The sequence below is a fragment of the Sinohyriopsis cumingii genome, chromosome 1, assembly GCF_028554795.1.
Source record: "Sinohyriopsis cumingii isolate HCF-2022 chromosome 1, ASM2855479v2, whole genome shotgun sequence".
NCBI lineage: Eukaryota > Metazoa > Mollusca > Bivalvia > Unionida > Unionidae > Sinohyriopsis > Sinohyriopsis cumingii.
Window position 1 is genome coordinate 112,502,257 of NC_142961.1, and position 25,052 is coordinate 112,527,308.

Consider the following 25,052-nt stretch of genomic DNA (forward strand, 5'->3'; position numbering starts at 1 on the left):
CGTCAATGCCTTTTATACACAGCATTGTTTAAAGCGATATTTATAATGAGAGACTAATCATGGAAGAATGTTTAGATAAGTACACTTTCTTATTCAGACAGTGAGTAAATTGAACTGCACTTCTAGTTTAAAATTACTGTGCACTAGAAATGCACTTTGTGTAACGTTTCCAGGGTAGGATCCAAATATATCGTTTTGGTTTGGGTTCATGTGATTGAGTTTCAGATAGTCTTCCATAGGGTAATGTTGAAATGCCCCAACGTGTCCGGAAATGGAAAGATTAGAGGTGAGATTGGGTTGCAAATGACTAGTGAGTTAAGTAGGCTATGCGTTAGGTATTTCCGTTATAAGTCGTACTTAGAGTGCTATATATGTGGCTCAACATGGCAACGACAGTTTCCGCTAGGCGGCTTTAATGCATTCCTAGTAAACGTTGACCTTGACAACGTAAGCTGATCATGTGAACATGAATTGTAACAGTACGAGTTGACTTGTTATCGGAACAGACAGGACTTAACTGGCTTGAAGAAAAGAAGGAACAAGATGGTGCGAGTAGTACAAAACAAGGTAAGTTTTCTATTATACTTATGTTTACTTCAATTAAATACGATATATATTATATTTATATGCTAGACTGGTAGGGTTATAGGGTACAGTCGGGTAGATCATAAAAATCTATTTCGGGACAGCTAAGCAAGCCTGTGTTGACATGTATGGTGTACATGTAATAGGGATATTCAGCCTGCTATAAATATCGTATGATGTCATTTACCCTCTAGGCATTGCGCCGTCCATCATATTGTTTTCGGACAAACATAGACACAGCCTTCAGTACACCTTCTTGTTGTTTTCATCGTATTCAAAGCGATACCATTTGTTTTTACGTTTAATAATGGTTGTATGACACTGTTTTTTATGGTATTTTCCGTAGTGGCTCTATATATGTCAATAAAGATTACACGGAGAGAATTACTTTCATTTCATTCTATAACCTAAACAAAGATCTTAACAGGTGTCGTCGATGGGTTAGAGCTTGCGGAAGGGAAACTTTGACGATGAAAAAGTCACAAAGGACACTTTTATTTGTATTCTTTACTTCGTTGGTGGGAATGGACCCAGTGAGCAGCATCCCGACCCTACGCCCACGACTTTATCGCCGTTACAGGTAAGTGTTTATGTATGTATACATGTCGGTAACACATAACAAGGCTACTGCACATACCGTTTCCTTGGAAACGTATAAATAAACTTGTCATATTGAAACTCTGCATGTGCATATGAATGTGTTATTAAGACGTTTGTCCTGTGATAAAAGTATTCTGCAATGTGGGTGGGTGTATTCTAGTGTGTATACTATACACATTTACATGATTTGTTGAACTGTTTAATTGGGTCATTTTGACGTGTAGATAATTATATTCCGAATTGACCAAGTTAATATAAGAAAATTGTGATACCCAACTAAGTTTCCATTTGTCCATTCATTTTTCTTGCCATCAAATTTTATGACTCCCACCATAATTGCTTCATGGAATTCACAAAACTTTGTAGTTATCATTGATGATGTAATAACCTTGTGCAGTTGGAGTATCACGTGCATTTTTGGATCCCACACCGATGTGTGTGTGTGTGTGTGTGTGTGTGCTTGAGAATAAGGTTTAGTATTTTTTTAAACTACCTGCCATCAGCATGCACCACACACCCTCTCCCATTTCTGATCTCATTCCTTCTTTTACCGATTTATTTTTCTTTACAGTTTTGACGTTTCTGCACCAAGAGAAAACCACCCAGTGAGAGAGACATGAATATTTCGACTAAGAAGCAGCTGAAATTGGACACACAGGGTGTAACACAAGCACTGCTTGATTTGGCTTGTAGCCCAGGGATGCCTCTTGTAGATGTGGACTCTCCATGACAACTGGATACCATCCCACTTATGACGAGCTCTCAAGATAACGACAGCACATGTGACAGTGTCATTGTGAATGAACTGCTATGCACACTAGATGTTGGATGCCAGACAGTAATATCCAAGCATATGCATCATGTTAGTTTAAGATTAGAGAACAAGTTGTTACAAAATGAGAACAAGTTGTGAAATCGGAGCTTCGTTTGTTACCTCAAAGTGCATCAAAACGAGAATTAGAAATACCCAAAAAAATACAGTAGCATAATTGCCAGACCCACTTGGACATGTCAGAAATTGAAGATGATCAGAAATGTACATTTTATACAGGCTTGTCATGTTCGTGACATCGTAAGCCCTGCTGTCGAACATTTGAAATATTAGTACATCAAAGGCAGCAAATCGAAAGTTAGTTCTGGTGTAAATTGTCGCCTGTCACCCAAACATGTCTTACTAATGACATTGATGCGTCTTAAACTTGGGCTTGCTAATCAGGACTTAGCCTACAGATTTGGTGTTAGCAAGGCTGCTATGTCAAATATTATAACAACATGGGTCCAGTTTTTGTACACCCAGTTTTTACCCTTTAATGATTTCATGTTTGCAGAGAGATGCCGTGTGAAGTAAACAATGCACAGGTCCTTTAAAAACTACAAGAATATAAGATGTTTAACTGATTGCACAGAATGTTTTGTTCAGCGATCAAGCAATTTTCAAAGATAAGGAAACCTCTTTTCCAGCTATAAAGCCCGTTCAACTTACAAAGTACTCATAGCTGTTGCCCCCATTATTGCAATAATGTATGTAAGCAGTGTTTTGAAGGGTCCATGTCTGACAAGAAAATTGTACTTTAATGTGGATTCTTGAAATATTTGAACCCTGTAGATGTTGTGATGGGAGATAGGGGCTTTAATATCAAGAACATTTTTAATGAGATTCAAGTTGAACTTATTATTTATCCCTTTCTAAGAGACATGAAGGTTTTCACTGCACATGAGGAGGCACTAACCTAAGAAGTGGTAAATATCGAATTCATGTGGAAGGAGCAATCGAAAGAGTGAAAAGCTTTCATTTATTACACAAGACCATGCCACTGAGTCTGAAACCAATAATAACTCAGATTGTTAATGTTGTTTGTTGTCTTGTAAATTTCCAGGAACCTCTTGTAAAATGATTATCTGCCAATGGTATTCCAATAATTTATAGGCAGCCATGAATGAGAAATGAAAAATAATTGTTGAAGTTGATTTTTGTACAGTTTAATTTTATTGGCATATAAATCACAATAATGATACTTTGATTGAAAACTAAAATATAGTCTTAATCAGATTTCAGCTTGTTATAGGCACACACTACATGTCAATGTAAATATCACATTGTACCTCATTAAACATTTTCCCACAAATACATCCTTATTTTAAATTTGTATTAGTCGTCTTGTACAATATTAAATTGATTGATTCATTATCTTTCTCTTGCTGTCAAGATTCTTCCTAATGAAATGAATTATCTGCACTCCTGATTATTTATCACAAACTCTTTGGCATCAGCTTTCTTGGAATTCTCATTTCAAAGAATTCTGGACAAAAACATTTGTGATGGAATGAAATTAGCCTTTCCGAAAGTGATCCCAAAAAATATGGGTAAAATTGAACTCTTATTTTTTCAAAATGTATATCAGACCATACCACAAAGTCACACCATTTAAGTCCGATTATACCAAGTTGTGTTTGAATTTGAAAGTAATATGCGTGATTTTTTCATAACTCAATATGCCCATTGGATCTTAGCAGAGAGAAACCACTTTGTTGCTTCTTGGTTAATTGTTCATCAAACGTCTTAATATCTTTTTCCAGAAGAATCTGTGGAAATTTTATTTCAAGCAGTCCGTTCTTATTTTCTTCTCCAGGATCTAAAACTAATCCATCAGGACTACAAGCAAGTTCCGGGTATTTTGAATTGACCCATAATTCTGCTTTCACTGTAGAAAATCCTTCAGTTTCCATTCTAGATTCAGTTAAATAATCTGTGAATGCACTTTTTTTCATTCTCTATTCCATATAACATTGCACGAGACCTTAAAGCCTTCTCCCACAAAATTTTATTTTAAATGCAGCGAGCAGATTGTGGGTTCCTTGCTGTTGACAGTCTTACTCACTGAGGCTGTGACCCTGACGCGCCTCTCCAAATACCATTCGGCACTTCCATGCTCCTTTATAATTTCCTGTCGGTAAGGGCTTCCAGGTAACAAAATGTCTTGGAGAAGAGCGCTCCTTTTTTACACACATAAGTGCTTTTGATTCCGCATCTAGTTCATAGTCTGCATATTGTCTACAAAGGATGGACTGCCACATATTTTCAGTAGCATTTAACAGATCTGTGGCAGCTTTCAGAGGAGTTCGCTGACTGTATGCTGTGCTGGATCATTCCGTATGACATCACTGACATTTCGTGTCTTGATATTTTCATAATTCACATCTGACACACACTTTGGGTCCTTATATCTTTTACGTTCCTTGTTCCATTCACAGTATTTTGATGTGCATGATTGAGCATCAGTCCCATTCTTTTCAATATAGTCCAGTATTGCAAAAAGAAAAGCACAAACATGGCTACACCTGCCCATTGAAGATGCAATGCTTGTACAGGAGGCATCTCTAACAAACCCACTGTCTTTAGAAATTTGTACCATTGTAGCATACATAGTACTCGTTACATAAGAAGCCATGACGTTTGCTTTTAAATAAAATGTACATTTCTTCTCGCAGTCTTTCATTGACTGTATATGGCCACTTTTGAAATAGTTTCTTCCTCTATTTAAAGGTTTAGCTCTATGTAAGTCCTGCACATCATCATCGTTCTCATTCTCTTCAGTATTTTGGGTTTGTCCTGTAAACTGCATTGATTCTATAATGTGATGATGTACGTGTCCTGCATTAAAATGCTTAGGAAGATCAACTGAAGGAAAAATAACTGAAGGAAAAATATTCCATCCTTTGAAAGGGGGAATTGAAGCTTTAGGCATGTCTTGGTGCTGTGCTTCAGTCTCTTGACGTTTCTTCAGTTTGAGATCATACCATTTACCACCATCAACAAATACAGAAATGGACTGACTGCTACCTGCTTCTGTGTATTGTCGGACCCTGCAAAGACAGATGAATAATAATAATAATAATAATAATAATAATAATAAAAAGAAGAAGAAGAAGAAGAAGAAAAAGAAGAAGAAGAAGAAGAATGGAGTACAACAAACTCTGTAGCAAGTTTTCAGTACAGTTATATGGTTAAAATGATGTCCTCGGAAACGGTAAAAGATATAAGGACCCAAAGTGTGTGTCAGATGTGAATTATGAAAATATCAAGACACGAATTTGAGTTGCCCTACGTCAAATGCGCATGACCGTACCGGATGCGGCTATGGGATAGGTTTGGCCAGCTAAAAATAGTATCTGAAAATGATCTATATACACACTGAATTTTACATACCTTTTGAACAAATCGCTTAGATTTCTACTGATGCTGAGATCTCTGCACTGTAAACAACATTTTAGCTGCACCACTGAGTGATTTTCTATCAAAGCATAAGGTAATTTTCAACCAGGAACATCATCTTCTGTCAGTGAAACGTAATGGTTCTGAGCCAGCATATTGTAAAGTTTGTCCTAAGCTGGGACTACATTCTATTTTTAGGTATGAGGTAGTGATTCGTTACGTCACATGAGGTACACGACTGAACAACCCTTATGGGGCCGTAATCCATCCCCCCTCCCGCTCCATAGATATCACAGAATCATAGATATGTTTTTACTAAAAAAATTATTAATTAGAGCTGAATGCGACTGCTTCTTCGGTAAATGCATAGACCGTACAAGCTATGTCACAATAGAATTATTATTTTTTTAAATATAAAAAATAACCTTTTAAAATCTATTTTTAATGCTAATCGTTTTGCAAGAACACGCTTGTTCAAACTGCGCCTTGAAATGTGACTTGATGGTATTGTTCTGTGAACTCTGGAACATATCGTCGATATTTAACACAAAAATAAAATCGGGGTGTTATCATTTAGGGACAGGATGGGGTTGGGGCATAAACATGGAGACCGTGGCACGGGACCCGTTTCCGAGGACATCATTTTAACCATATAATTGTACTGAAAACTTGCTGTATGAAACTTTCCAGTTGTTTGGCGCTCATTTTTTATCTTCGCTCCTTACAGATTGCTCTCCTTTCATTCATATGCTCTCTCTGAATGCTGTGAGAAGAGAATTTGATAAAGTGGGTAACCAGTCCAGGGGGTGGGGGGGGGGGAGATCAACATGCAAACGGGAGTGGAGAGTGAGGGTAATATCACAGGTGGCTCGGTTGTGTGCATTTTTTTTCCCTTCATGTTCGAAGGAAATGGATGTATACTGTTATTTTTTTTTTAAAGTAAATTTAATTTCCGATAAACTACCCAGGTGTTCAAATAGTTTTCATCAAATCAAAAGGCAGTTACCAAGGCCTAAACAGACATAATTGTTTACGTTGCTTGAACACTATTTGTACATTATTTTTTTTATTAAAAAGAAAACAGTATAATCAGTGACGGAAACTGGGGACATTCTTTTTCTTTAAAAATTCAACCCTATACAAAATACGAAACTGTAGAGCGCCACCAATTTGGTTTGCTTTTATTTAGGAACCTGATAAATTTTATGCAAACTACCAATTTTTTTGTAGCTTTATTATTCATTTTGAGACATTGCTGAATATTAAAATCATGCCAGAACTTTATATACCCAATTAAATAACACTCTTTCTATCACAGTTTTAATAATTTTTGGTAAAAGTCACATGTGTATATTGTCTCTTTCTTTTAAATCGATGAATTATTACTTTTAGATAAAGCGTGATGTGCGTGTCATTTTTTTTAATCGGCAGACGAGCATTAACAAATAATGATCTCGAAATCTCACTGCTTTATAGGGAGAACTGACCCAAATCTGTATTATTTCTATAAACCAGGTGTCTCAAACTCAAACCACCCTGAAGGCCGCATGAGGGCATTTTTGATGGCCCAAGGACCGCACCACGTTTGTTATCTCTCATTTCACATTGTGACCCCAATCATTATGTGGGCCACAAGATACTGGTTGGAGGGCCGCATGCGGCCTGCGGGCCGAGTGTTTGAGACACTTGCTTTAAACCATCCTGTCTTATTTGTCGTAACTACGTGTATTGGTTATCTATGAACTCCGTGTTTAATCAAATAAGACGAGTGGGGAAAATACCACTGTACACACACACACACACACACACACACACACACACACACATATATATATATATATATATATATATATATATATATATATATATATATATATATATATATATATATATATATATAAGTCATCAATACTACTCTCCATCCCAAAAAAAACCCCACAAGAAAGAGTAAATAATACACTGGTGGCGACCTCGTAGATTTCACCAGATATATACACTGTGAAACTCGCTTGTTACCGCGTATACATAAACATGTACTTAAGCGGACACTGCGAAAACATATACATTTAGTTAACTGGACACTGCCCTTGCCGCACATGAAAAGGCAGCCACGCGCATTAACAAAATAATGGGTCTAGTTGAGAATCTCAATATTATGAATGGCAGAGGCCAGAATAAATAAGTCATCAATGACACGGATCTATCTTTCATTCAATGAGATAGAGTAATTAAAATAAAATTACAATTGTTTCAGGCGGTATCAACATCACGTATGACATTATTAAAATAAACAGTGCATAATTCCTCGTTTGACGTATCAATTGAGGCCCGACCCTAGGGCAAGGCAAACGAGGCAACCGCCTTGGGCCCCGCGCTTTCAGGAAATCAACTCCGCAATGCAAATTGTTTTTGCCTGGAGCCCCGCGCTCATCGCTTGCTGCCTTAGGCCCCGCACATCCTAGGGCCGGGCCTGTATAAATTGGTAATGGAAATCACTCTTCCATACGCAAAGTACGATTTGTTGAAAGCGTCTATAAAGCTTTCAACTGAGACTCGAACCGCTGTCATACGCTGCACGTTTGTATTCTCCATCTTGGTCATTTTTAACCAAATGTTAATGTGTGTCCCTTTTTGTCGTCGTCTCACATTCTGTCTTTGACAATTTAAACGATTTTGAATACAAGGGCTGACATAATCCAAAATATACAATTATAAAACCCTTATTGTTCTCGATAAATAACGTAGTAACAGTTGGGAAGCCTTAGAGGCAATACATTGGAGTTACGACTGAGTGTGATTGGGTGTTATTTTCTCCTACTTGCATTTCTCGAAAAAGCGTGGGCATAATAACTATCTAACTTTCTTAAATCGGATGTGACAGATAACGTCGGTTGCAAATAAAAGATGATTAAGCTAGTAATGGATGTCAAGATTTCTACCCTTTTATAAATATATAATATCCGGTTGGGTTGAAAAGATCAGAAAATATTTCAGTAAAAAGCACGAAGCTTCAATGTGAGTGTGCCATTGTAGAGGTGCAGCACTTGACACGCATTACTTACTAGGGTATATATCTCCCAGTGACTATGTTCATGTGATATCAAGGATTTTCATTGGTTCTACACACATTCATTACAGAAGTGTTGGAAATTCTCTCTGGGAGTGGCCCAGAAATACCTTACAGGTTTTGTGACTCTGTTCAGTGGGTGTTAACAGAATCGTTGTAGAGGAGAGATCATCCATAGCTTTAACAATAATGTAGAGTAATATGATTAACAATGTTCTTAATAGTAACTACGGTGAGAAACATAGGTGGAAACAAAATAAAATATAACATTGCAGAGATTAAAGAGTGTTATGGTTGGTTAGTTTCAATGGCACTTTTAACACCTTATTGGCCATATCATGCAGGGGAAATCGGAGCTAAGTACTTTCCCAAGCTCACACTGAGGCAGCTGACCAGGGCCTGGCCTGAGCGAGTATCGAGCAAGCATTCTTAGATTAAGAGGCCAACGCTCTACCAGCTGAGTTACCATGGCTCCGTAATATATTACAGTGTCGTATCCGTTTACGCTTGATGCGATTGTTCAAATTTAAGACCACATTTTTGTCCATTAGTGGCTACTTTTTGTGTAGAGACTCGTTCAGTCACTAACTAACTAACTAACTAACTATATATATGTTAGCATTTCAACATTTGTATTGACACCTATACTTTATTTACCTTTTGACTTAGGAGTGCGAAATAATTTTAAAAAAGATGGGTGGCAAGAAAGAACTAATCTTCTTAATCCACACAACGCCTCACGCCGGCAAGTACTGAAAAAGACACATAAAAGGGAATGTTGCCTTTAACCCCACTTAATTCTTTTTTCATCGCTTGATATTGAATATTTTCTCTTTGACCGTTGGATAAAATAAAAAATCCAACAATAAATATAGTTTTCAATTTATCTTTAATTTAAGGCAGATTTTGAGCAGTTGTTGCACAGTGCAGGAAACAAGCTAGTAGTTGTTGACTTCTATGCAACTTGGTGTGCGCCATGCCGCTTTATTTCGCCCAAACTAGAGGTACGTCAACACTATTTTTTTCCTTTATAAATGGTTTTGTTAACTTGTAACATGTCTGTTTGTTAAGCCTAAGAAAGAAAGCTGATTTTTATTGTTGTTATTGGCCTGAAGGTAATGGCTAAAGACCATATGTTTCACATTTTACTTTCGTTGGGAACTACTTCGGCTATATCTGCGAGACAAAAGTGTCCCTCAGATGTATGTCGGTGCAGTAATGTACAGAAAAATGATAACCTTTATTCGCCGGAAATTTGTCCGCTAAAGATAAAACCCCAAATATTCGGATACCATGGTCTATTATTGGATCAACTTCAGGATTAGCCGAGGGATTATGAATTGAAAACTAGTTAGATCATTCGTAACTTCCCGGTTAATTCTTGTTTCGCAAATGACCTAGGTAGTCCGAGTGGCAGGTATTGAAATACTTTCGAGGTTTGATCCGCAGAATTGACATCGAAGTTGCGAATGAATTGACTCTGCTTATTGATTTGGGGTCAGTATGTTGAAGGTCAAAGTGAAGATTTCAGCAGTTACTTTAGAGAGAGCTGTTTTACATGTAACTTACCAATGTTGGAGAGATATCAAGTGCCTTTTCAAGTACACGTGTTTTTCAGTGACATATCTTTTAAATGCTGCTACAGGGTGTATGACACATATTCTAAATTGACAGTAACACTCTAGTAGGGGAATTGGAAAACATTAAAATTAAATAACAAAATATCCTGTATGATCAGTGAGTGTTATGTGATTAGTCACTGGTGTGTATAGTTTGATACTTGTTCATTTAGCATATAGGCCTATATGAATAAATCGAACGAGTCTGGGTAAAGAAAAGACTATCAGTACCATAAACCGTACACCTATATGTACAGCGCTATAATGTCGGTAGCTTGCATCCCAACTCATTCGACCTATTCAGGTTTAACAGATAATAGGCCCGTGTCTTGACATGTCCTTCTTGTTATAATTTTGCTTTTCCGCTCTCTCTCTCTCTCTCTCTATATATATATATCGCCTTTACAGATCACATACAGATCATCTTTGTCTGCGCAAGTCTGAGTCGCAGACTCAGTCATCGTGTGTATGTGAGAAAGCTTGCCAGAAGCTTCCCTTTGGTCGGTGATTTATCCTGGGACGTATTGTTGTTTGTATATTATTACTGCACTCTGATATAGACCTTGCTTTAGGTCTCAGAATGTAACACACTTTGATATTTTCCTTGTGCATTTCCAAATTGTATTCACTACACACACATGCATGTTTGAATATATATAACGAAAAATGTATGCAAGTGGCATATCAAAGAACCACATGCAAATATACATACTTGTTTTCCGACGGTTTTTTGAAATTGTCCCCAGGAAACTGTATTGGCAGAAGGAGTGAACTCTTCACATCCCTTTCCTAGTTTGATCGCTACAAAATGTAGTTCTGCATCGATTTTAGATATTCACAATCCTTTTTTAATTGTCATTTTGTTTCAATTCACAGCTTCTATTTATATTAAGACAATAAATGAAAAGGTAGGCTTATGATTTAAACATGAAAGATGGTTTAAATGAAGAAATTTGAGCACTACAAACAATGCATGGCTAGCCTCCCAAATAATGAAAGCGTGGTCATTAGATAACGGGCGGGTACATCAAAACGAGTTGGCGAATAGCTTAAGCGACATGACGAACCAGCAAGAGGTTATTCAAACAGTAATTTTTCTTACAGTTGATCTATGTCAAAGTCATTAACAATATGCCATTGATATTCACCCTTGTCTAGCGACGATGAGATAGAGAGAGAGAGAGTGTACATATATATATATTCTAACCTCCCCTTATAAAAGGGTGTTAATCATCCGCATGATTGGATTTTTACTGCAAGGCAGTAGGTCTAAAGTAGTCCAGAAGAAATCACTATTGCAACAACATGAATCAAGATTTTTACTGTAAGGCAGTAGGTCTAAAGTAGTCCAGAAGAAATCACTATTGCAACAACATGAATCAAGATTTTTACTGTAAGGCAGTAGGTCTAAAGTAGTCCAGAAGAAATCACTATTGCAACAACATGAATCAAGACTTTTACTGTAAGGCAGTAGGTCTAAAGTAGTCCAGAAGAAATCACTATTGCAACAACATGAATCAAGTCGGTGCGATTCTTTTCCAAAAGTCACGGTATATCGCATCTTCGCTAGCCAAGGTTCCGATATGTTAACATATCTACACGTTCGCAGATCGATCAGATATATCAGTACTTCGGGCCACTGCATCCAATCAAAATCAAGTAGTTCAAATTTGAACACTGTTCGTACATGATCGAGAAAAGGGGAGCAAAAAGTTAGAATAGACTCATAAAAAATAAGTGATTTTTCACTGCATGCGTGTTTGCACAAATACAATATTTCTGTTAAATACACGTGTAATGGATTTTTTTCTGATACCAAGTCGTACTTCGATGTTAAACTTACAAAGTATACTTCTTAATTGCAATAGTTTTGCCAGTCTAAAATGCACCGCTGTTACATGCTATTGCTTAGTTGGCATTAGATACTAACGAAGGTAACTGGTGAAATGTAATAGATGTTGCTAGTGTAAAATACTTATATATTGTATCGATCCGCCATGGTGTAGAAAGGTTAACATATCGGAACCTTGGCTAATGAAGAGGAGTATACTGCAGCATACACGCAATCTTAACTTTGAAAAAACTGACTTGTTTCATGTAGTTATAGCAGTTGTTTCTTCTTGATGCTCATTACAAAATGGTAAATATTTTTTCTCATTATTTTCTTATTTTCTTAAGAATAATAAGTGGAAATTAATCACTGATATAGAGAGTACAGAAGCAACAACCCTCTATTCAGACCATAATTATATGGGTATTCATACGCCATGGGCGAATCACAATTTAATACACTAATATTATTGGTATAACAAATTGATTAATACCAATATTTTGAAACCCATATTATTTTATTTGTCAACAGTAGGCTATGGCTTTTAAACTCTTTCGATAATCGATGCATTTCATGAATAAAAGAAGAAAATTATCGTTTTGTCATGAGTTGAACATGTTAGAAATGTTTATTTTCTCAGAATCCCATCTGCTTTCCCTGTTATCCCTCTCTTATGCTGTAAGGAACAACATGTGGAGTGAGAGAATAAAATAATTTGAGTTGGATGTTGACCTTCAACATGAACTTATACCTAGTAACCTAGACGAACCCGAGTCCTTATGATGATATGTGCGCAGTTTCCATTGGGTTTTTTCTGAAGTGTAGCACGGCACCAATGATACAAGTTGTAACAGCCTGTGGAGACGAGTCGGCCGAACGTTGAATTACTTGCCATACACATACTGCAATCTTATTGTTTGTTTTGTTTTATAACCAATTATAAGAATCTGGAACATGTTAGTTTTAATCATTAAAATGTCTGAATTTTTTTGTCCTGTCTCTTTCTCTCTGTCTATGTTGTTTGCATAGGCAGCATTTCAGTTTACTCTCTCTCTCTCTCTCTGGCCGGATGTATGATGCTAAAACTTACAGACTAATTGACCAAGAGAGAGAGAGAGAGAGAGAGAGAGAGAGAGAGAGAGAGAATGGTATTGTCAATAGCAGTGGTAAATAAAGCATAACAACGCCTTTGATAAACCGTAACTTTAAATGCTTGAATTTACCTTATGTTGGTTGGTCATTTTGCTTGGGTTATTTCCCCACATGTTTCACTGTACTCGCCGGTGATATAATAGCCGTGTTTGAACTGCTAGCCATGCAGTGTTTGTAGTGTTCTACTTAATTGACTTCAACCATCTTTCATGCTTAAATCATAATTGTGTCGTTTTTATTTATTCAGTAAGTAGGAATGACAATAGAAGCTAAAAAAAGAAGCAAATGTACAATTTGCAAAGAACTGTGAAGAGCTACATATCCTGTAGAACCACATTACATTTTGTAGTCGATACGCTCGGAAGGGATATGAAGAGTTAACTTCCTCCGTCACTACAGTTTCCTGTAATCAAACTCTGTTGGAACATAGGTATATGTATCTATATGAGGTATAAATAAACCATTTGTGTAGAATGTTACGATATACCACTTGTTGTATAACAAGCCTCGTTTCCATTTAATGAAAAATGTTACGACTATGATCAATATGTACTGGTCGTTTGTCGTCACGCGTTGATGATTTTTGTTAGATTTTTGCACCTTTCTTTATCAAATGATTTGTTACAGTTCAAACATGCATGTATATTATCTGCCTGAGTTATTGCAGTTTCTTTCGATCATTCGTATTAGAGTTTCTTTCTTGTTGTCAGTTTGAGAAGACTAGCAATACAATATCTTGGAACTAAACACTCTGCTGTAAACTAATTGTCGCTGCTGATGAATTTTGTTTCTGTTGGCGCGGCAGAAGCGTACACTGCAGCCAGTCCGATTCGATAGTAGTGATAGACATGACTAACATTTGATGCCTTAGTACTTATAGTGGTATAACTCTTGGACTTATTTCAGAGAATGTCACGAGAGTACACTGACGCAATTTACCTGAAAGTAGATGTGGATGAGGTGGGGGTAAGTCATGTCTTTTTTGCTATTCATTTTGAGAAGATTTATCCAAAACATGGACTTCGGAATAAACTGTCCTGAAATTTAGCATTACATGAGAAACACAACAGTTCGAGTGGGATCTTTGTTTCGATCACGTCATCAGATGTGTGTGTCTGCTAGGTACTGTCAAACGTAAAAGCCACAAGAAACTATGGAAAACCGACTGTTAAAATAAAGTTGAATTAACTATTATATGTTCCTTTTCTCAGTCGATAGGGTAGTTCGAATTAAAGTTTGGGAGTAAATAAATTTATATTTTCAAAACACGTTTTTGTAATTGCTTTCACATGCAAAATTAATATTAAGAAATTGTTGTATAACTTTGGTCTTACACTTAAAGTAGTAATAATTGTTTCGTTTTCCAATGTTTTATTTTCTCTTTTCCTAGGAAGTTGCAGAAAAATGTGGGATCGCTGCAATGCCAACATTCCAGTTTTACAAAAACGGAGAGAAGGTATTCAGACTTTGTACCGAAATTTATCGAGTATACTATATGTGAACATTATAAATTCAAACATGCCGTGGGTTACAACGGCGGTAGTTTACAGTTTGCTCTGTTGTGTGATTTCATTCAAGCAGCATTGACCATGATCTGTTGACATATTATGCGACGACACATCCAGGTCAAAAATATTAGTAGTTGTGTTGATTCTATCGATGGGTAGGTAAGTGTACCTCAACATTTAGTGTCAAATATATTTGGTTTAGGGTGAAATTAATCATGGCAACCAGTTTTACCTACAAGTCATGTCCGCTGATGACGAAAATTAAGCTAAAATCAACAAATTCTTCTAGCATACAAATGCTATGCAATGCAGTGTAACTAACGCCATCGAGTGTCTTTCCAATGTTATCACCTGTTCCAATTAGATAATTAGAATGCAGCTATTCTTAGCCAATTAGGCAACATTATTGTCCAAGATTTGTTTCTGATCAAATAATCTTAAATTGATTAATTAGCAGTTCTTAGCAAGTTACCACGATACATGTCCCTGAATTTCTAATGGAACAATTAAAACTGTAAATTTTCTATCTCAACTCACAGAAAACTTAAATCCCGTGCGTACGGATATTGGTTACCAAGAAAATCATACTTCCATAATTTCGCTTGTCGTCTTGACGAGTACAGTTAAATGCTGTAGGTATTTATTACGAAGCTGCACGGAAGCATCTAGTTAGATACTTTTATCTTAGCCTCACTGTTTTGGGCATTAACTAATGAATCTCGAGCTTTAACAACTCCCCCCTTTTTTTTGTTGTTGCTGTTTTTTTATTTTTTTATTTTTAGCTCAGCTGGTTAATGACCGGAAGAGCCTATGACATAGTGTATTGTTCATCGCCCGTCCGTCCGTTAGCACAAGTTTGTTGTCGCTATTCCTAAACTAATTGGAGGACTGTCTTGAAACTGTACACACATTTATCACATGGTCTGGTTGGTGCTGAATGAAAATGGTGTTGCTCGCACATGCAGTTCGGCCACCATGCCAGTCACCTTGAAAATATTATTATCGCGACTCCTCCAGAACGGATGGTTGTCTCGCAATGGGGTTTGCCCTAAAAGACTTAATAGGATGTTTAGTTGTTGCTAAATGAAAATGGTGCTGACCTGACATCCTTTATTGTCGTCATATTGATGCGGGATTTGTACTAGAAGACATATGACGTATATTGGTCTTAAATGAAAACGATGCCGACCTGATGTCATTATGGCCACCACAGCGACCTTCTTAAAAATCCTGTTATTGTTAATCCTCCGGAATAGAGAGTCATATCTTGAAAACATGTTATCTCTATTCCTTTCCAAATGGATGTCTATATCAGCATGGATTTTTTCACCAATAGATTTCTTATGAAACCTAGTGCCAGTTGATCACCCAATATGGCTGCTACAATAACCGTGTCAAATGTGATTTTTGTGTAGTGAATTGTATCATATTTTTTTCTTGTTAGGTACTGGACAGGGTACTCTTACACGCATCACGTCGAGTATTAAACCTAATTAGAATATCATTATGTGAAAAATTATGCACCGATAAAAAGTGGTTCGATTGAGGTTATGTTCAGAAACCTGGAGAAATTGATTACAGGTTTAATTTTTGGCCTTTCTGAGGAACCTATTTTGGCAAAACAACTTGAACAAAAAACTTCTTATTTGTTTCTCATTTAAAGTGAAGGCTAGATGGGGGGGGGAGGAGTACATTTTCGTGCAGCGTCTGTAACGGTGCTTTCACACTCAGCAATGCTTAGAGTTTGTGTTTGTAACATTCTTTTTTTTAAAGTCATGTAACTTTTCTATCAGTTACTGTACCCACCTAAAGCTGAGATACATGCAACGTGTCTGTTAGTTACTATTCCACATAAAACTGTGATACAGTGTAATTTGTCTATCAGTTAATATATCCACATAAAACTGATACAATGTAACTGGTCTGTCGATTACTGTATCCACATAAAACTGATACAATGTAACTGGTCTGTCGATTACTGTACCCACATAAAAGTTAGACACAATATATATGTATGACTTAAATATTCTTTGATATGCCAGGGTTCAAGTCTAGTTTGATTTAGGTTTTTAAGGTTTTAGCGTCGTCTTGATAGAGCAGTTCTCATGATCCTTGATTTACCGTCAGTATTAGCTTTTAAGTCGAGTACAACTGCAAACCTGATCTGCTGTCACATAATGCGTCTGCAGGTCAGAGTCATTGTTTTATTTTTGTTGTTTTTTTGTTTGTTTGTTGTTCTACTGATTATTGCAAATAAACTCCATATACCCTCATGTTCAGGCACAATATATGGCGGCAAATCTGGGTATATAAAGTTTGCAGTCGGATTTGAAATTTTAGCGATTATATACGGTACTTTCAAAGTAATTCAGTATCATACATACTGTACATATTCATTCAGTTTATCGCCATTTTATGCACAAAGTTGAAACAAAACTTTTCTTTATTTTTATACTCACGATTTTTAAAATCAACTTTAGCAACACATATTCAGATTTTGCCAGACATATTTTCCCACCAATGGCAGTTAGATAATTTAACTTGACTTTTGATTTTCTTAAATTAAAAAATGATGGAGATGCACAGATTCTGTACCTTGATGCAACTGTAAAGATAAAAGCATTACTCCCCGTAGTTCATTGTGACCTTAGATGTTGATTAAGACTGTGTTCACATTTGAAATTAATGAAAATGGGTAGGAAGTTTCTAAAACATTGTGAAAATTTATTTTTTTAACTGGCGGCTATAGCTGTATATTTTGAAGTCGTTAATTTTACTGATGCATTTGCAAATGCAGACGATGTCTTCCTAGAAATGAAGGAGATGATCCCCTTTTAGCATCTATGTGAAAAAGATCGGTTGGTCTAAAGTAGGATAAACACGTTCACATATTAGAAGTACATTTTCTTTAGAACCGATTTGTTCGTTTCTTTATTAGGTTTCGACAATTTTGCTACGATATTAGAGACACATTTTTGAGAATATTTAATGCCGATTGAATTAGAAATAGTTAAGTTATGTAAATATTGGCCTCTATTTTAGTTTTTTTTACGTTCATTAACTAAAGAATCGATAAAACGCTGTGCAAACTCTGTGATCCACGAAACAGATCATACAATTTTTGTACATCGTTTTGGGGGTTCATCTTTAAAAATAATAAGCCCTCATAACTAAATTCTACATGTAATAAAGACAAAATAATAAATATTCTTTGAAATATTGTATAAAACTTTACCATTCTAACCTTGCCTAACGGTGTAGGAATACATTCACAATAGCAGTTGATATCTGTAATTTGTATACAGCCAATTAGAAGACGACAACCAGGTGTCTGACAAATGGCAAACTGACCTCACTACATTTTCACATGAATAGTCTCTATATGACCATATAGTACATGTGCCCTAATTGAAATGATTGTCGCCATTGTGTTTTGAACTCATTAATGAACGAACTGATACAGACACTTAAAATTAAATCAATTCGGGTTGATTAAAGATGACAGCAAATACATTTTTTAAAGCGGAAGCGGAAGCATGGGGGGGGGGGCTGCTTGTGATTACTATAAGTGAAAAATCTTTCTGAAAACGAAAAAGGAAGCTGTAGTTGATGTTGTTTCAACAGCAAAGACTCGAGCACGAGTTTCAACAAATATCGAATAAAGTGGCCGCGTAAAATTTAGACCCATAGCTATTCATGGCCAGCATCAAATGGCAATGTGCATTTGTAAGCATGTAACATAAAGTGTGTGTCTGTGTGTGTGTGTGTGTGTGAGAGAGAGAGAGAGAGAGAGAGAGAGAGAGATGCTGGCACTGCAAGGCTGAATAGTTGAAAATAATGTCTTTCCTTTTGAAACAGCTGGTCATGAACTCATCAATCCATTCCCACGCTTATGTTTTTCTTCACTGCTGTATAACGGTCTACCATTATTTTGAATTCATTCAAAAAACAAGCTTACCGTCTCTATAAATCCCAACAATGGCTTAAGTTCTAGCTAATTTACCCCCCCCCCCACAACTTTTAGACGTTGTAGATTTCAATAGTTATAACCTTAGCCTACACACTTGAAAACCGTGGAAGCTGTGCTTGATGGTCATTGAAATATATGGGGTGGGAATCAGCTGAAAGTGTCAGTATGTGCATTTGTTGTCGTGCGACTGGTTACAGTTTTCTGATTAGTTGTACGCAAATTATCTGTGCCGCTTGGTATTTTGCACGTATTCCTGTACGGTTACACAAGGTTACAATGGTCTATTTAATACACTATTGAAAAATAATTTTCCATTGGTTTGCTTTATTTGCCAGTTTATAATTACGTTCAATGAATTATGAAGTGAAACTGAGTGCTAGTAGTAGGCATAGGGAGTTTGGGAATTCATTAGAGTATAGAGTAGAATGGAAAGTGTCGCATATTTAGCCTTGTATGGATGGACACGTTAAATTTAGGCATGTTTTGATATCTAGGAAGCAGATCCACATTACACTGCCATTTGTCTTGAAGAAGGTACAACTGACCTACTGCATAGAGAATGAGCATTCAGTACCAATTGTTAGGCGACAATTTTCCTGTTAAGTAAAGTTAGGGCGGCTCTTTTCACCACGTTAGTTTTAACTACAGGGTACTCCGTACTCGTAGATCAGTGAGGTACTAAATGAAATTGGCTCCCGGTGCGACGATGATGGCCGAAAGAGGTTTTGTCGCCCTAAAACCTCTGGCACCCGTGGGTTTGGTACCGCAGGAACTCTGTCATCTATGGCAACCGCCCCGACCGCTCCTCCCTCCCCCATTAGTACGCCACTGTCGTAGAATCAATGTCCTTTGATCTTTATAGAAATAAATAATCAAAAATCATAGATGTTCTTTGCTTTTTTATTTTCAGGTAGATGAACTAGTTGGGTCCAATGAAACCAAACTAAGGGATATGATTGTAAAAAACCTTAAATAGGAATATATTTCTTTGTAGTACATGTAACGAATGATTTTAGACTTTCTCATGTACTATAATTATTCTTTCTTATGAACATGAAAATATTTTAACTTACATTAATCGCTGGTTACATCAAGGATAGGGTCAATTTGTAGGGAACACAAAACAGCATCAGGTCTATGCATTTGCCTCTTAAAAAAGTAAAATGTAGAGCGATAATTTGTCAAGTTGTCCAGCTCTGACACCGTTGATACGTACATATCAAAATGTTTGGTCAAGCAAGGTATTCATTACAGCTCAAAAGTCTACTCGTTGATAATGGCGTATATATGCCGTCATATAATGACCACAGAAACCAGTAAGAAACTTGTAATGCATCCTATTTTATTATTTACTTTGTGAAGGATTACTATGTAAATATTTTTAAACATGTTTTTTTAAAGTGTGATACTTCTACTGTTTTCAGTTAGAACCTTTATTATACTAGCAAGAAGCTAATTAATTAGGTAAATATTATGAAAAATATTAATTATAGTTTGTTATATTTATATTGATTGAAGTTTATCACACATACACGTACGTACGTACATTCATTTATACTTAGCAATCACTTTCCAGATTAAAATGTCTTCACATGAATCTAGTTGTTTTTTGTACATACATACATACATACATACATACATACATACATACATACATACATGCATGTGCTGGTTATACAGTTATTTGGGTGAATGAATAGAAGAATTGCATTTCAGCCAATTTAGGGTTTCTGCTTTAAATGATTATTCCTTGTGGATTAAATTTAATTAACGCTGTTATACAGTTATTTGGAATGGGTTTTTAGTCTGTGTGTATATGTGATGTGAGTGCTGGGAGGCGAGGGTTGGGTTTTTAGCCTGTGTGTTTATGTGGTTTGAGTGCTGGGAGGCGAGGGATACGTTTTTAGTTTGTGTGTATATGTGTTGTGAGTGCTGGCAGACGAGGGATCTGTTTCATATCGAATGATCTTCCGTTGAACAACAATAGAGAGCTGCCAGCACGCTCTAGTGCAAATTTTGTTCAAATTCGCGCACTTCGAGAGCAGTGATGTGCAAGAACTCGCGCATATAAAAATGTACTCGGCGCATAATACAAGTTTTATTCAACAGTTAATCCTTAAAGTACTTGTCGCAACGATAGTCCGGCCGCAAGTAGAGGTCACGTGGCCCTCGTCGCTACTTAAGTCTATTTTCAGATGGGCAACTGTCAACACATCCGTGTTCTTCGGCTTAACGTGAATGGTTGTTAAAGTAAATTTGATTAGTTTATTGGGCTTTGGAACAACTTTCTGTCGTAGTTTGAACCATGCATTCATCATATAAGTTTTATAAATGTTTGTTTAAATTACGGGCTACCTTGAAAAGAAAAAATAGCTGACTCCCAAAACGGTTCGTATTCAGAAGACGATTTCGTTGGTCAAGTACTGGCTGATAATAGCGATTATGACAACGATTTTTCTAGTTTTGAAGTATATCAGATTAGTGGAGTTGGGAAGGAGTTAATGGAAACGCTTCGAGTGATTTTAAACTCGAAAATGATAGCACTCAATAAAGAGTGACGGATATTTAAGTGGTTTGTAAATATTGAACTATGGCCGTTTCCTCCTCCCTTTTTCCCCTACTTCCCACTTTTTTCGATGACTAGGAGAGAGTCCCCCTCTTTAGATAAAAGCCTGGCAGTTTCTTTGCTATAAGATTTTTACGACCAGTGAAGAAGTGTAGGTTCAGCATAAAATTCGGATATCGAATAATTGGTATTCGTTTAAAATAATGCCATGTTTGTTTGAAACAGTCTCATTCTCAGACTTATTGTCAAATCTTTACATTCCTTGGGTCATAAGAACTATCGCGAGGAACAGGGTGAACATTCTGGTGGAAAATCGCCTAAAGTTATGGAAACCTAACAAGTTATAAATATGAAAGTAACAGAAGCAGCAGCAGTTATGGAAACCTAACAAGTTATAAATATGAAAGTAACAGAAGCAGCAGAGAACACTGAACGAGTATTAAAACGTCACGAAAGATTTAAGGTTTAAGTTCCCACTTTCGTCATTACACGATGCATTTTGAACACACGACTTCAAACGAGCACAGCATGCAGTTATTTCACTAGGAAAGGGTCGGCGATCCTCTTTTTTCTCCCTAGATGTAAAACAAAGTGGATGCACGACCAATGGTAGCAAAGGTGAACAGAAACTATACATTGTAATTAATTGTAACTGCTAGTATCAAATATATCACATTATGGCGTTTAGCAATATGTAAATATATTTAATAAAATGGCACAAGAATAAACAATCTATTTTATTTAATTTCTAAATTTCACCAAAACATTCACTATCAACTTTTTACTTGATGTCTTAAAGATATAGTTGTAAAGTTGACGTTAGTCTTAAAACCACTGATCACCATTGTTTTGAATACAAGATCACAATGGTGTGAATACATTTATGTTATAAATTTAAAGGGTTTGTTTCAAACTAGCATTGAAATGCTTTGAACTTGGTCAATTTTGAACGATGCTATCCTTTAACAAATACAAAGTAGTTAATACACCATACACATGTAACTAATTCTAAAACCTCAGCACAACCCTCTTCTGCCTATGTTATTTGTTTTGACATCTGTAACATTACCACTTTATTAGGTCTACTGATAATCGATCAGAACACATGGGATGGTCCGTCGCCCGTCCGTCAGGTAGAACAAGCTTGTTATCGCTACTCTTAAACTATTCAGAGAATTAACATGAACCTTTAGTTTTGTGTATTTAATTTGTATCGCTTGTTGGCTTTTTTCAATAATTATATGTTTTTCAAACAATATAATACATAGGTAGTATTTCTCATTGAGTATATATTAAATATTCAGGTCATTATCAATGGAAGTAAGCATGTTTATTTGTATATTCAGGTCATTATCAATGGAAGTAAGCATGTTTATTTGTATCTGATTGTATGATATTTGTTATTCACTTGGAAATTCCTAAACGTGTTGACAACGTTGAATGTTTTAGAGACAAAACTGACTTTCGTCGTTTCTTTATTAGTGTATCTTGGCTTTTTAGATAATGTTGTTTACTTGAAAAATTATTCATTTTGGCCTAAACATTGGAAGGAGAATCAGTCTAATTGTTGTGTTCAGTTTTTAATTTGGGTGGATTTATTTATTCACTTATTGTTCAGTTGAACTACAAAGTATTCAATAATAGTCTAGGACTAAAACATTACTTTGGAATTATAGGGAATTCAGACAATGACATTTTGGATTATATTATTGTGATACATCCAAAGACGACAAACACGTCACCACATTCCAGGCCAATTGCACTTAAGCACATTCGAGACTACAGGCATATCAATACATTCAATATATGATTTGTTTTGGAATATGACTGGAATTGAATTGGAATCTCATACAGCTGGACTTGTGATATGACGTTTACGACTATTTCAGATTCAATTCACAATACTGTAAGCTTCATTTGGTTAAATGTTCAGTCTTATTCTACGGAAATAAATTATTTGCTGAAATTTTCAAGACATGTTGGTTTGGTTTAGCTCTTTTCTTTTTAATTATTTTAAGACCATAGAGTCGTAACAGGAAGGGGGGTTGGGGTGGGGATCGTCCGGAATATGAATTTCTCTAATATATCTCAGAAAAATCAAATTTGTCTTTAAAATTGAAATTCACTTTGCTTCTGACTTTCTAACTCTTAGGTATAATTTCACATATTTGAGAAATCTATAGTGAAACCAACACGCATTTACAAGGTCATCAATTTGTCTTTTAAATCCTACACGAGAAGTGTTCGAGTCCTTAAAAAGGACGAAGTGCTCCAGCTTGCTAGAAAATATGATCTTTCTTAGGTGAAGGCTTCTTTAACGAAGCAGTAAATAAAACATATTCTGCTACAGTAATTGGTAGAATATAATTTTGGATAATAGTGCTTTGGGTTTTATTAGCAAGTCGCTATATGGCTCTGACATAGAACAAATACAATTGAAATTAAAACACCAGGTAGAAATAGAGATAAGAATAGCTTCAGCTTCAGAAAGAGATAGAAGAGAGACAAATGTAAATGCAGAAAGAAGAAAGAGAAATGCGGCTGGAGAGAGAGAGAGAGAGAGAGAGAGAGAGAGAGAGAGAGAGAGAGAGAGATACAAGTGCAAATGACAACAAGAAGTGATGGAATAAAAATGTAAAGAAAAAGATTAAAATGGCAAAGGAAATTTAAATTTAGATTGAAACAAGTAGAACTGGCAAGAGGAAATAACTTCCCCATTTACACACAAGTTAAAATTTTGAATTTGCTAGAAATAATAACTTATTACCCACTTTTAAAGAAAAAGAAATAAAAAAATATTTTGTTCTTTTGAAAAAAAATGCTAAAATATTAAAATGCCAAAGAGAGAGCATTGGACTCGGTTATTTCAAAGTGTACTTACTGACAGAGCTCGTGAAGTCTGCATTTCACTGTCGGTATAACGATTATGATGTCATTAAGGAATGTATATTGAAGGGTTATTATTTGGTACTTGAGGCATGTCGATAAACGTTTAGGAACTGCAAAACACGAAACTGAAGAGACCCATGTCAAATGTGCATGAGAAAGAGAACACTTATTTGATAGGTGGTGAGAAGGCTGGTCAAGACTGTAATTATCTGAAGGCAACTCATATTAATCGAAGAGTTGAAGAACTGCGTTCATAGTGACGTTAAAAACTTCCTTGGTGAGCAATGGGGACGTTAGCAAATGCAACTCGTACAGCTGACGATTATTCTTTGACTCACAAAGTTTCATTTGTCAGTAAGCCTTCTTCTCAGAAGCTTTTCGTTAAAAAACCCATCTCAGTCTCATACGAGTACTTCCAAATCTGACACGAATTTTAGGACTCAAGGTTCTGATCCAACTAATCAGAAATCCTTATTTCTTCCTATGTGCACCTATTGCAAGAAGAAAGAGCACGTTATTTCTGATCGCTACAGGATGAAAATTAAGCAACATAATCAAGACAGAGCTATTCTATATGCTCTTATTTCAAAGGAGTCAAGGTCACGGTCATATATTGAAAGCAATACATTTGTTGGGTCAAACGAACCACTGTTGGATTTTATCATGTAGAATTATGAACCATTCATAGTGATAGGTTATATAATACTTATTGGTGATTACGCGAACCCTATTCCTATTAAAATTATAAGGAACACATGATCTTATCAGAGTCTTTTATTAGCAGATGCTTTGCCTTTTTCTGAGAAGATTTCTTCTAGCGAAAGTTTCCTTATTCTGGGAGTAGAGTGCATCTCTGTTAATATTCCTTTCCACTGTGCAAATGTGTCAACAGACTTAGTCCCATTACACTGGTCAACAGTGAAATCATTACTGACTTGAAAAGGCCCTAATCTGTAGTATTTTGGTGTGCCGAACACGAATATAACCGTGAAAAATTTGTATTGGCTCTCGTTTTGAAGATATTCATATACCTCATTTTCTGTTTCACTGTG

The 25,052-nt window shown here is 36.1% G+C and overlaps 1 protein-coding gene, 1 long non-coding RNA gene and 1 pseudogene across 4 annotated transcripts; 2 read left to right on the forward strand and 1 right to left on the reverse strand.

Moving 5' to 3' along the window:
* Positions 1-430: 430 nt before the first annotated feature.
* LOC149807629 (uncharacterized) lies at positions 431-20,142 on the forward strand. 2 transcript variants are annotated; one of them, XM_089968980.1, is made up of 5 exons: positions 431-567; positions 9,365-9,469; positions 13,974-14,033; positions 14,458-14,523; positions 19,456-20,142. In XM_089968980.1, the coding sequence occupies exons 1-5, from the start codon at positions 544-546 to the stop codon at positions 19,519-19,521; spliced, it is 321 nt and encodes a 106-aa protein (XP_089825106.1). In that variant the 5' UTR covers positions 431-543; the 3' UTR covers positions 19,522-20,142. The 2 variants fall into 2 exon arrangements, with proteins under 2 accessions (XP_089825106.1, XP_089825113.1); XM_089968987.1 differs by lacking the exon at positions 9,365-9,469 and having other exon boundaries at positions 442-567.
* LOC149807630 (uncharacterized) lies at positions 448-3,311 on the forward strand (annotated as a pseudogene). The gene is made up of 3 exons (XR_016423062.1): positions 448-567; positions 1,013-1,165; positions 1,757-3,311. The product of XR_016423062.1 is annotated as an uncharacterized LOC149807630 (transcript).
* LOC149807631 (uncharacterized) lies at positions 3,150-7,173 on the reverse strand. Its single transcript, XR_016423064.1, has 2 exons — positions 5,181-7,173; positions 3,150-5,049 (listed from the first exon to the last, which is right to left on the reverse strand). It is a non-coding gene; the product is annotated as an uncharacterized LOC149807631 (long non-coding RNA).
* Positions 20,143-25,052: the final 4,910 nt, after the last annotated feature.